The following is a 13,370-nucleotide window of genomic DNA, read 5'->3' as shown; positions in this document are numbered from 1 at the left end:
ATTGCTGAAGTCTTTTGGGGCCATCTGAACATCCTTGTTTTGGACTATTTGAATAGATTTTAAGCACCTTGTTAGAATTTCAAGTCACGTCTATTTACAGTACTACCTTTCTAAGCATCAAGAACACTCAGAAAAGCACACTTAATAAGAGGAAAGCAAGGTTAATGCTTCTATTTCCCGTCTCTGCTTATTGGCATAAACACACACATTAAAAATCTCATCTTATTTTTTTTAAAACCTGTAAAGTCCTTGGCTAATGAAAACGTGAACTTTGTCATCCAGCAGAGAAACAGTCACCAGCGAAACTTAGATGACAAAGCATTAATCTACTCACTTAATTGTAGTAGTGAAAACTGGTTGTAGAAAGCTTGCTTCTGCAAGGCTTCCACTTAGAAAGCAAAACTTTTCTAGCTGAATGAAGGAGGGTAACAGTCAAGAGAGAACAAGAAACAGTGACTGATTAGCATCTATGTCATCATTAAAAATAAACATAAATCTGGATTAACCTTCTTAAGTGCTTGTTATCTAACTGCCAGGACAATCCTCTGTGTGCAATTCTGCATTTCTATAAACAACACAGCCATTATCTTGGCTCTTGTTTTCCGAGTTAACCTCACCTTTTACTGTCACGTGCACACTCTGGCTGGTGGACAGCTGGGGTTGAACGAGGACATTGCACGTGTATTCACCCTCATCTACTTCCTTCTGCACGTCTGAAAGCTTCAGTGTCCCATTGTTCTCAAATGCCACTTGGCGATGGTTAAATGGTAGCAGGTTAGAGTTCTTGTACCACTTGATGGAGTAATATGGGTAGCCGATCACACGGCAGTGGATGTAGGTGTCCCGTCCAGCTATTGCTGTGATGTTCTTCATGGGTCGAATGCTTGCTGGCCCTAGAAAGGTAAAAAGAATCTCTTGAAAACAATTTAAAGGCACATTTGCTTGAGGAAACATGCATATAATTTTTTGAATGTACAAATGTTAAAGACATTTACAGATGTGGCTTCCACAACACTTCTTAGCATTTGACAGTTTTTCCTTTCAAGAGCTACTTAAGCACTTTCACTAATCTTTATATGCTCTAGTTTTTCCTCACCCTGCAGCATACATACTAATTATGTAGGGGTATATGTTTGTATTATCCAACACTTATCTTTGCTGCATTACAAATTAAAAAGCTGAGGATGATTTAATTAATGTGAAATACTAAAACTGATAGAAAGCTAGAGTCCTGTTACACATGAGAACACTGACAAAGTTAGCTTTTTTTTTTACATATATAAAGTATAATACTATGAGGATGGGTATTATGCCATGTAGAGCTAGAAATGCAAGCTAAAGTACTGTATACATGAATAATTACAATGAATGCTGGACAAGTAAAGGAGGAAAGGAAAGGAAAAAAAAACCCACCCCATGCACAGTAGGACTAAAGTAAAGAAACTGTGAACTAATAGAGATGAGTATAGGAAAAATAGACTATAGAACATAAGCCAAAGGGCTCTTCCAACATTTAACCATACCATACACTTTCTAGATGGGGCTGGAGAAGCAGGGTGGGAAAAGAGAGTGGGGAAGAAAAGGAGAGGAAAAACAGTAAGTTGGTTTTGGCATTCCAAGACTCATTTCCTCACATGCAACAATCTTCTTCTCCACTACAATGAGCTATGTGTGTTTTTTTGAGGAGCTGATTTGACAAGCACCTCTTACGTTTATTCGAGCCTGGTACAGGACGACTCCAGCAGAGTTGTTGGCAGTACAGCGATAAACTCCACCATCTCGGACCTGAGTGTTAGAGATATTCAGGTAACTGACCACGTTGCCTTCCGAGGTGATAATCTGGCTGATACGATGACTGCCGTCCTTTACAATGGGATCTTCGTCCAGTGTCCAAGTGATCGTAGGCAGAGGAGTCCCCTTCACATTGCACATAAGGGAAACTGGCTCTCCTGGACTCACCACTTTCTCGCTGAAGGCAGAAATGATTTTGGGAGTTCCATCTGCCAAAAGAAAAGCAGGAGAATAGTACTTACATGGCGTAAAGCTTGTTCCTTCTATCCTGGAGCCTATCACATGAGAAAAGATCTTTTTTTAGAAGTGATGCCAACAAGTGTGTTCCAGGATGCAACTCTAATTATTGAGAGAGGGAAATACATTTTGGTAGTAAAGTACTTAAACGATACTCTGCTTAATGCAGGTTACTTTTCAATCTTCCGAGAAACCTGGTACTGACTGCTGAAGGAAACGCACTTGAATAGATTGACCAGGGCTCTTCACAGCTATATGAACTGCCAGATTCTTGCAGAAAAGTGTTAAAGTCATACACAGCTCATCACAAAAGACATACAGCAAAACCTCAACACATTTGGAATTTTTCTTCTGGTAGAATTTAGCTCCTTGGAAAGCTAAGGATGAATTCTGTTGGCAAGAGCCAGGCATAACTTGCATAGGCTAATATCACATAGATGTGCCAATGCAGTTTAGTCCTGAACCCACAATACCCCATTTAGAAAAGTACTAATCTTTTCTGAATACACGTTGCCAGTAACAGCAGTGATGCCAATTTCTTTCTGTGGTCATTTTGTGCTACAGACAAATATCCTTCTGAAATGAGAGCATTCAAATGCTTTCGCTTGTGATGTATGTCACAATTTACTCAGCCTCTACTAGGCAAATGAATAAAGAGAATGGACAGAGACAGAAACTTTGAGATCGTAAGTAGGGAGCAGGATTAAATAACCACATATCCAAAAGTTCAGCAGGGTAACATTTAGGAGTGCCAGCATTCTGGTATTAGGAAGTTCTTTCTGAGACCATGCAATGTATGTTCGTTCTCCTTTCAAAAATCATACTTTCAAAGCTGTATCTAGAAGGAATTTCAGTGTAATTGGGAGCGAAAGGCCACACACCAAGAGGAGCATGCAGAACATAGGAAGCAATCCAGTCCGAAGTTCGGACAACAGTGCTGCAGGCCACTGTCTGGTTTTAAAAAGCCAATGGCAAGGAAGCTAACTTCAGTATTTCTACAGCATTAATGCCTGCAAGAAATAGAAGAAAAAAGGCACCTCATTACCTAGAAAGGTGCCAAAGGCACTTGAAATCTCACTTTGTACATGAAGTCCTTTAAGGACAACTGCTTCGAGTTTTGCACAGGACGGAGTATGTTGGGACAGGACTGACAAGTCTCATGCTCTGTGTGATACACTACTTGTTTGTGCACATTATGTACTGCCTCTTCATGTACACTCTGCTATGTATTACCTGTTTGTTTGGGAGGCTTGAACCATGATGACTCTGCTGGAAATCACAATTCTTACATTGCAATTTCAGAGCAACTTCACACAGGAAATGGAAGGAATTGTCACAACGTGTGTGTAATGGGTCTGCGTGGCAAGATTTTGGTAGCGGGGGTGGGTTACAGGGATGGCTTCTGTATAAAGTTGCTAGAAGTTTCCCCTATGTCGGATATAGCCAATGCCAGCCGGCTTTAAGACGGACCCACCGCTGGCCAAGGCTGAGCCAATCAGTGACAGCGTTTTTCGCCTCTGTGATAACGTATTTAAGAGAGTGAAAAAGTTGTTGCGCAGCAGTAATTGCATCGAGTGAGAGGAGTGAGAATATGTGAGAGAAACATCCTGCAGACACCAAGGTTAGTGAAGAAGGAGGGGGAGGAGATGCTCCAGGCGCCGGAGCAGCGGTTCCCCTGCGGCGTGTGGTGAAGACCACGGTGAGGCAGGCTGTCCCCCTGCAGCCCATGGGCGGTGGAGCAGATGACTGCCTACACCCCGTGGAGGGCCCTCATGCCAGAGTAGGTGGATGCCTGAAGAAAGTTGTGACCCTGCGGGAAGCCTGCACCAGAGCAGGCTCCTGGCAGGACCTGTGGCCCGTGGAGAGAGAGAAGCCCACGCTGGAGCAGGTTTGCTGCCAGAGACCCTGTGAGGGGGGCTCACGCTGGGGCAGTTGTTTCCTGAAGGACTGCACCCCATGAAGGAGACCCACACTGGAGCAGTTCATGAAGGACTGAACCCGCGGGAAGACTCACGCTGGAGAAGTCATGGAGGACTTTCTCCCGTGAGGGGGACCCTGCATTGGAGCAGGGGAAACGTGTGAGGAATCCTCCCCCTAAGGAGGAAGGAGCAACAGAAAACAACAGTGTGATGAACTGACCCTAACCCCCATTCCCTGTTTTCCCCCCTGTGCTACTGCGGGGGAGGAGGGAGGAAAATCGGGATCAAAGTTAAGCCTGGGAAAGGAGGGACGGGTGGGGGAAAGGTGTTTTAAGATTTGGTTTTATTTCTCGTTACTCCTCTCTGAGTTAATTGCTAATTACATTTCTCTTCAGTTGAGTTTGTTTTGCCCGTGACGGTAAATGCTGAGTGATCTCCCTGTCCTTGTCTCAACCCCATAAGCCTGTTATTTTTTTTTCCTCTCCTCTCTCCTGTCCAGTTAAGGAGGGAGAGTGATAGAGTGGCTTTGGTGGGCACCTGGCATTTTGGCCACGGTCAACCCACCACAGTGTGCAAGACTCACCACAAACCAGAATTAAAAGCAGAGCTGAAAAATTTCCTTGCTTGCCACGTAGTAAAAAACATAAGGCACTGCTACTCCTGGGCTGCTGAAAGAGCTCAACATTCCTGTAGAAGCATTTGATTTTATTTCATTTCATAATTTTATCCTCTGTCCCCCTCTCTCTTTCATTTCTGTCCCATTGGTTAGGTGACAGAATTCTATTTTATTTATTTATTTTCATCTCTGACTCTTTCTTTCCTTTGCTGTGTATTAGATACTGTCACTGCTCAGAAAACAGAACAGCAACAACAACAAAAAAAGCTTTTTATCCTGAAAGAAAACTGACAGAGACCAATAAATCTGTGAGTGTGCACACTATGTACCTCTGCCACTACTCCTCCTCTTTTTCTTTTTTTCTTAATTCAAGTGACAGGGTTTTTTCTGGAGATGAAAGCAGACATTATTTTCCCAGTGAGACCTGAGTGTCTTTGAAATCTTTCCTGCTGTTGCTTTCTGATAACCTGCACTCTCTCGTCATCATGATAGATTATCAATATGCTCTTTAGACTTTCTTAGTCATGGGAGATGGTTGCCGAGGTAACAGGGACCAGGCAGGTAATCTCTTCTTTTTCTATAAAGACTCTAAAAATAGTGTCCATGCCATGACTGCACTACAGCCTTATTAGTGAACAGGCTCTGTACAAATTGATAACTTTCCTCACTTGATTATCATGTAGAACATTGTGTCATTTAGTTAAGATGATCTCCAAGCCTTCAGCCAATACGCACAACCAGAAAAGCCATACCCAGAAGATGTTTCAAGTTGAATAGAGACCTCTTCTCTCATGTACTGCTGAAAAGCTAATGCAAAAAACCAGCACCACCACAATCAACCCCCATCAAAAAAAAACCTAACTGGAAGGACAGCTTGTGAGGCATTTCTGTTTTCAAATCAATTTTTTCATTCTGTTTTTGCTCAATAAACCCCACTGACAGTTCATGAGCGCACTCTTCTCTTGTTTATGGTTCACTATCCCTCACTATACAACATTGGCACCAAAGACAACATATATATTATTATGGAGACCAGAATTACTAAACGGGTAGTGACTGACCTTCTAGTACCACCTGAACATAGTCTTGAGCAGACATCTTGTCCTTGCGCACAAAGCACTGGTAAGCTCCACCGTCACTCTTGGCCATGCCATCCATAATGAGGTTCTCCCGATTGACCCCAGTGATCCGGACATTGTTACCAGGGTTGATGATTTCACCATTACGATACCAGGAGAGTTCCTGGTCCTCAGTTCCTGTCACGCTGCAGGACAAGGACACTTGACTACCAACACTGCTTTTCACTTTCCGTGGGCTGATCGTGGCTTTTAGTGGTTCTGAAGATTTAAATCAAAGTAAGGGAGAGGGAAAGGGAAATAGAAAACTTTAAGTATACCTGTGCATTTATGTCCAAGTAACAAATTAACTCTCAGTTAAGGAGAAAACAAAAATCACAGCCATAACCACCCGAAACAAACACACAACAGATGACTGTATTTGCACTAAATAAGCGTTTTTGCCACCAACATCCACGACACAAGACATAGATCTATAGTGAAAACCCATTCAACACATGATATAATGCCATGCCTAAATAACCAGTGGAAGCAGATCTAGTGAGTAACACCATTGGTGCTGAGGGCCTATCAATGGCACTACACATGTTTTGGGAGGGTAGGATGCTACTTCACATTATAAAGATAAGAGATTACTACCACCACTGATATAATCTCTGATACTAAGTACATACCATTCTTTTTTTTTTTTGTTACCAGCTTGCATACATGCATACACACACATATATATACACACGTATACATGAAAATTCCCTCAGCTAACTGATTCACTTTACTGAGCATTTTATAACACACAAGTTGGAATAAAACTTTAGTGGCCCATTAGGAACCGAGGCCTGGAAAAATCCACACACGTCAGTGGCTTCAGTCATTCTGGATCATAGACACATATGTAACAGACCTTTCCCCTACAATGGTCCAGAGCAACTGATAATCTATGCTCATATGCATGTTACAAGTCACTGAATATCTCTATGTTTTTTATCCAAACGAGCACAAAGTCTCAAAACTGTCCATGACAAATTACACAAAATAGCCACACTCAAGTGCACCACCACCATCTCAGATGCAAGAAAGTGAACTACATCCTCCATTGCAGAGGAGAGTAAAACTCCCTTCCCCAACTCTTGTTTTCTGTCAGTCTGATTCAAAAGATACTGGCTGTAGACCACTGAGTCAGTAAGTAAAATGTATCACCAGGTACAGGGTATACTTTCGGTATCACTAGCAATACGACTACATCATGCCTCTGGAAGTCTTTGACTTTGTATCGTACAAGGCAGCCTGAATTTAACTAATTCTTATGAATATATTTAGAAGCAAAGCTCCTCTGTCATAATTCATGAATTACTGATCTTTGATCTCAGTTTTATTTTGCTCCAATACATTATGTGTAATTATTTGTGAAGACATTTCTCTGGCCTGGACTGTTCATAAAGTTTTCCTTTTCAGTTTGCTAGTCATGCTGTATAGGTGGAAACATTTCTTCACAAAGCATTATTTCTATTCCAGGAAATATTTTTTTTTTTTAACAATAGAAGCATAACACTTTTCCAGTGCAGTGCTTCTGGGTAATAATTACCTTTGTAGAATTTGTGAAACATTCAGAATATTCACACATGACTACTCAACTGAGGGGAGGTATGAGTATTCAATATTACTGAACAGCATGAGTCATGGCAATGAGAGTTTGACAGCATTATTCATGAGAACATTTGCAATTTCTTTTTAAGCATCCAATTCGAGCTTCTAAATTACATATCCTTCATGTGATAAATTATATAGCTACATTAGAAATTGCATCTGTTTGCACTTCTGATCACTCAATTGTCCAACTAACTCATCTCCACAGAGCCTACTTTCTCTTGTTCCCAAACTTTGAGAAGTTTAAGCACTGCTGAGATAAAGTTACAGAACAGAAGGTAGAGCAAGATATGGCAACATCTTCCCTGATGCAAACATCCAGGCCAGAAGTGGTCTGAGATCCTCGCTCAGTCCAGGACTTACGTTTTACATACAGTCGCCCTATCATCTCGGCAGTCCCATAGTTGTTCCACACCTCGCAGACGTAGTTGCCTGAGTCTGAGGGACGCGTGTTCTCAATCAGCAGACCTGTGACTGTCTGCCGAAACCTGCTGTCAGGCTCCCAGGGAATGTTGTCCTTCAGCCAACGATACTTTGGTGCGGGGTGCCCTGATGCTTTGCAAGGCAGCTCCACTCGCTGTCCTGCCATGGCTTTACGGTGGTCAAACCCATCTAGAATAGATGGAGCTGAATTCGCTGGATCTGAAAAAAACAAACAGCAGTTTTCAATGGGAGAATTAAAATTCTTTCATTCACCAAGCAATATGCCAATATTTTTTTCACGTGCATTTTTTGACTCACTAGCCCAGTGTTTTATGTACTACAGTTTGCTACTGTGACCCAGCCATCAGTCTATAGTATCTCAGTAGTGGTGGCTGGGATCCAGCAGCATGTACTACTGAAGCATCTCATGACTACTTGGAAATCCTCTCACTGGATTTTTTCCAGGTGGCATCCTTCAGATGGTCATCCATCCAGCCAGAAATGTGTTGGCTTAACAATTATTACTGTTATCCCTGCATCACTAGACTAGAATGAAGCCAACACATTCTCCAGACTTCTCAGTGGTCTGAAGGCTTTGAATTAAAGAAGCAATTTACTCCTGTGTCAGGAGAGAAATCAGCAAAGACACAGGAATTTCTTTCTGCAGTCTAACTGACAGACAAGCCTTTTCTTCTTTGGAAAAAGAACTTAACATGACAAGACCAGCTTACAGCTTAATACTCCAACTTTCTGTGCTCAACTTACTGAGAAAATCCTGCTCTCAGACTAACACGCTTTTGTAGCACCTGGCATATATTTATCAATCACAGAAGTCTGGCAGAGTGCCTTCAACAGAGGTGTATGTACCCCACCAGAAATAGTACTGCTTGTGATTTCAGCTTTTTAAGTCTGAAAACTTTTGGAGGAAGAGGCTGACATGATTTACGGTTTTGTGCGGCATGCAGCATGATGGAAGCCCATCCTGGAGCTACTGCAACATAAATACTGAACAATAAATCAACAAATATTCATCTAAGTATTTTCTCATCACATGCACCCACTTTGCTAAGACTTCTGTCTCACAAAGGAACGCCACATTCTGATCAACTCCTCTTACTCATGACACACGGATCTCTTTTGGGGTATATCTACCACATTATAGTTCCCTAGGTGTAGGTGTGATTGCAGCCGTTTTGACATTTTCAAGTGGTCTTTGACTTAGCTAGCTGAGGTACTGCACACAGGGCAGCTGCAGCATGTTCCTGTTAGGAGCTGGAAAGATTAAAGGAACAGTTCATGCTGAATTCAAACTATTCAAGCAATGACAGTGTAATCAGTACCTGAGCTAGTTAGCTTAAAACCATCTTAGGTCTTAGGTATATCTTCATGAACTGGAGCCACACCTGGTGAGCTTGAGAGCAAATAGCTAGAGGCACCATGAAAGTTATACTATCAGTCAGGAAACTAAAATTGTGATGGTAAACAAATGGGCTAAGTAAATTTTATGTGAATATCTAGATAAAACCTTAAATGACAAGTTCAATGAAAGATGACCACAGAGGTTTTTCTGCTCTGTACATGCCAGCAAAAAGTTGAGCCACTGAAGGCAAAACCTCATTCAGTTTACAGCAACTTACTGTCTATTTCATTAGAAATGTGTCAGCCAGTAGTTAAACAAATGATTTTGCATGCATCAGTGGCCTCAAGGTCCATATTTGGCAACAAGATGGGTTATATTTTTGAGCTTGCCTTGCTGTTTATGTCTGGCTTAGTGAAAGCACAATCTGCCAGGGTGCTATTGGGAAGGCCAATGTCAATTTGACTAATTGATTAGCCAGCTCCTTTCTTGCCTTTTGGGTCATCAGGCATCTATGTTTTCAGGGCATAAATTCTTTTGTGCAGCTTGAGCAATTAACTCTGTAAAAATATAAGCATGCAAGAAATTAGGGCTCTGGCTTTTAGGAATGTTATATCTACATGAAATCAATTTCTTCAATTGAAAGTAATAATTAAATAATAAAAAAGTAGAACTGACTTCTAAAGGTATTGTCTGTGCATGCCTACTCCAAGCTCACAGTAGCTTCATATCTTTTCTATACGCTTTTAATTTCAAAAGACTTTGTGAAGGATAAATGTGAACCCACTTGCAAACATTTAAGTACAAACCCACCAAGTACCACGTGGTCTTTGAAACAGGATGGGGGCCAGCGGGAGAGGAATTAAAGTAGTAAGGAAAAGCTGCGGCTAGTAAGTATCACACTCTGGCAGCCTCCTAGTTTGCTGCAGGGAACCGCATATGCTTCAATACTGGGCCCAAGCAAAGTGTGAAAGCTACTCAGACAACAAGCTGATGCTGACAGCAAAGCAGCCGCTGCCCTCCCGCCCCTGTGCCTAGGCAGAAGCCTGGGAAGCCGGGCCAGATGCCCCCCGGAGCTGAGGGCTACGGCAGCTGGTGCTATGGGAGGCACAGCCTGCTACTGTAGCTACCATTTCTCACACTTCAAGAACAGCACACCAGTCCCTGGGCCCTATATCCCGGATTCACTTTGCTTCATTTTTTTCCCTTCTCAAACTGAGCCTTGGCAGGAGCAGTCCAGCCTGGAATCCCATCTGCAGAACAGTTAAACTGGGATTTGCCTACGTATTTGCGAAGCCTTGTGCAGGTTCTTATAGAGGAGGTATTAAAACTGTATTCTAAGATACACAAAATACGATTCCAGCGACCTGCTTTCTTGCACTCTGTACTTAGATATTTAAATAGATGGTAAAAACATCTCTTTGGGATGTCCCTGACACAGACTCCTATTTATAGGTCCTACATTGTGTATATTCCAGTTAAGGGAAAAAAAAAAAAAAAAAAGAAAAAGCACAAAAGAAATCCCAGGGTTCATTTGCAATCACCTGCAATGAAGCAAAGAGCAAAGTAACATAACACAATCCCAGTATGTGCTTTGGACTCTTTTGAATGATTTTTTTACTATGATTTAACAGTTAGCCGCAAATGACTTCTAGCAAGGACAATGGCGGACAAACTGTTCTAAAATATTGTACTTTGGATCTTCTTTGAAAGACAGAGCAAGAAACTCATTATGATTTCAAAATCATAAGAATTTTTTGGATGGTGGGCATTAAAAATCAATAAAGATTTTGGGAGCTGGGATTCATAGCTGGACAAAATTACATTAGGAAAAGCACACTGTAATAGGCATTAGAGGAATATTCTGTAGCATAGCAATGACCTTGGTTTTAATTTTATTTAGAAAGGCCACATGATTTCAAGGAGATGTTCTTACTCCAAATGAAACTTGGAACTTTGCTTTGGTCTTAGATGTACTAATTCTTCACATGTGTATTTGCTATTATATGTACATTACCTGTCTCACTCTTTCAAACAATAATGAAGCTGAACTCATATTAAAAATGTGACCAAGAGACTATGATCAATATCCACCACAAACTATTTCATCCCCAAATAAGCAAAGAATATTTATGGATGTAAAAAGCAAGCAAAAAAGTAGGTCTCATGCAAGCAGACCTTTCACAACTATGTTCATGGATTCTCTGATCTCGGTTCTTAAAGGACTCACTATTTTAAAATATGAATTCCAGTAAAGAAAAAAGAAAACCTGTTAGAGAAATACTAAGAGACAAACTCTGCCCATAGCTGATGCGCTCGTTCAGTAGACTAACAGGACTGGAAATCAGAACCCACTATAGCTCTAATAGAGAATAATTAACTCAATTGATTTTTAAAAGCCAGCTATTGCACACAGGTAAAATTCCCTATTTTGATTTAGTCTGTGGAGGAGAACAGAAAAGGGAAGTCCAGACAGAGCCCATCTTTTAGGGTTCTCATCCTGAATTATAAGCAAGATAGAGCTTTCACTTTTCCCCTTTTGTTCAGTGAAATAAATAGAAATTTTCCTGTGGTAACCAAGATACAAGCCTGATTGTATTTATGTTACCGCTGGCTCAGCTTTAGCATGATTTCATACGGAAGCAGACCATATTATGGAGGCAGCTATAAGCCTATCCTTATAAGACCAAAGCAGGCAGACTATTGTGCAGGAAACTACTTCATCTGGCTGGGAAAAGCAGAGGCAAGACTTTTACCCACAGGGAACACATACCAAATGAAGAAACTCCTGGATCTGACAGGTAAGTGATTCCAACCTGAACAGTCACGCTATTTTTTTTTTATCATTAGTCTATTTGAGTACTGACTTGTGTATTCAGAGGGCTCCAGAATCCTTCACAATGACCATTTTGGAGGAGGGCAGGAACTATGTTACTATATGCAAAAACTTGTGCCCACCTCTGTCTCCTCTAGGGCTCTCAAACAGAGGGTGGGGCGCTAACACCTAATCACTAGATTTTTTTTTTCTGACAAAAAGACCAAAAGACAAAAGGACGAGGTCAAAAAGAGAATGACCCCACTGACTGTTAGACTGTGAAGGTGACTGTACCCTGACTGATCTTTAGGGTTAGGAGCTTTAGGGCAACTTAGTAACAGGGAAAAGGAGAAAAAGCTAAGTGGGGCTTTCAGTGGGATGGTAGGCATGTCTTCTGTAAGGCAAGGATACAGTAAGAAAGAAGAGAGAGTCTGGGATACAGTCTTAGCTAACTCTATGGATGTGGGAATACAATCACAGATTTGTTTACATGCAAACACAGGGTGTAGTTACAGGCACACAGCAAATGAGGAATAAGAGAGATAGAGAAGCGGTAATCCTATACAGAGATGTTTGAGAGCAAGTTCCAAACACAGGCCTGGGGTCTGCTCCTCCTTCTCACCTCACCCACGAATGGCACCTCCTGTCACTGAGACAAAATAGGGAGAAGGTGGGATTGCAGCAGCACTGTACTGACAGCCCTAACTGTCGGGGGGGGGGTGGGGTGTGTGGAACCAAACAGTGCATCATGCACACAACAGTCAGGAGAAGATTTACAATTACAAGGAAAAGTTAAAATACCTCCATCTAACTCCTCATTTTCCTACCTGCCGCACAAGGCCATTTGCCCTGGAACTCAGCTCTGCCCATGGACAGCCACCAGGTGTCTGCCTGCAGCACCCTGGGTGGACTGGGACAGGACACATACCCACTCTGGCGGAGGTCTCTCCTGGAAGCAGGGCAACACGCTGTTTTCCCCAGGGAAGGAGGGTGATGAATGAAAAGGAAGGCTGAAATGCACCTCAGCTAACCCGAGATTCCTGCAGTGGAAATATCTACAGCTGAGCTAAATGTCCTGAGCTTCTGCTATAGTTAACAGAGAGATATAGGCACCATGGGGCAATTCATCTCACTCCAAAGTGGGCAGCTGAAGCAGGTCAGATACACTACCCCTGAAAGTGTTCCTCTCCTTTGGTTACAATAGAAAGTTAAGGTGACTAGATGCTTTCACTGTGCAAGTCTACCTTTAATGGGATGAATCCCATCCACAGTCCTTTCACAAAGTACTCTAAACCTACTAAAAATCACTGTACTAAATGCCAGTGCACCCTACAGGCTCTCCGGAAAAATCTAATAGGAGGTGAAAAACAGAAGAAGGCATTTTAAAATGAGATATTTCATTTTGCAGCAGCAGCTGACAGCTGACCACTTCTACCTTCCATTTGATAGATGACTTGGTCGTTAGTGCGTACAGGCACAAGAACGTGCCATG

General features: G+C 42.0%; 1 protein-coding gene across 2 annotated transcripts in view; it reads right to left on the bottom strand.

Annotated features, from left to right (window-relative positions):
- Positions 1-13,370, bottom strand: part of DSCAM (DS cell adhesion molecule) — a 405,653-nt gene that overhangs the window by 176,092 nt on the left and 216,191 nt on the right. For both annotated transcript variants that reach the window (XM_086481614.1, XM_086481606.1), the window contains exons 4-7: positions 7,647-7,925; positions 5,625-5,900; positions 1,704-2,000; positions 618-893 (exon numbers count right to left, since the gene is read on the bottom strand). In XM_086481614.1, coding sequence (XP_086337740.1) covers positions 618-893; positions 1,704-2,000; positions 5,625-5,900; positions 7,647-7,925 — 1,128 coding nt within the window. The remainder of the gene's footprint in view (positions 1-617; positions 894-1,703; positions 2,001-5,624; positions 5,901-7,646; positions 7,926-13,370) is intronic.

Source organism: Leptosomus discolor, chromosome 1 (assembly GCF_034619465.1).
Source record: "Leptosomus discolor isolate bLepDis1 chromosome 1, bLepDis1.hap2, whole genome shotgun sequence".
NCBI lineage: Eukaryota > Metazoa > Chordata > Aves > Leptosomiformes > Leptosomidae > Leptosomus > Leptosomus discolor.
Note: the sequence above shows the minus strand (reverse complement) of the source record. Positions and strands in the feature narration are given on the sequence as shown.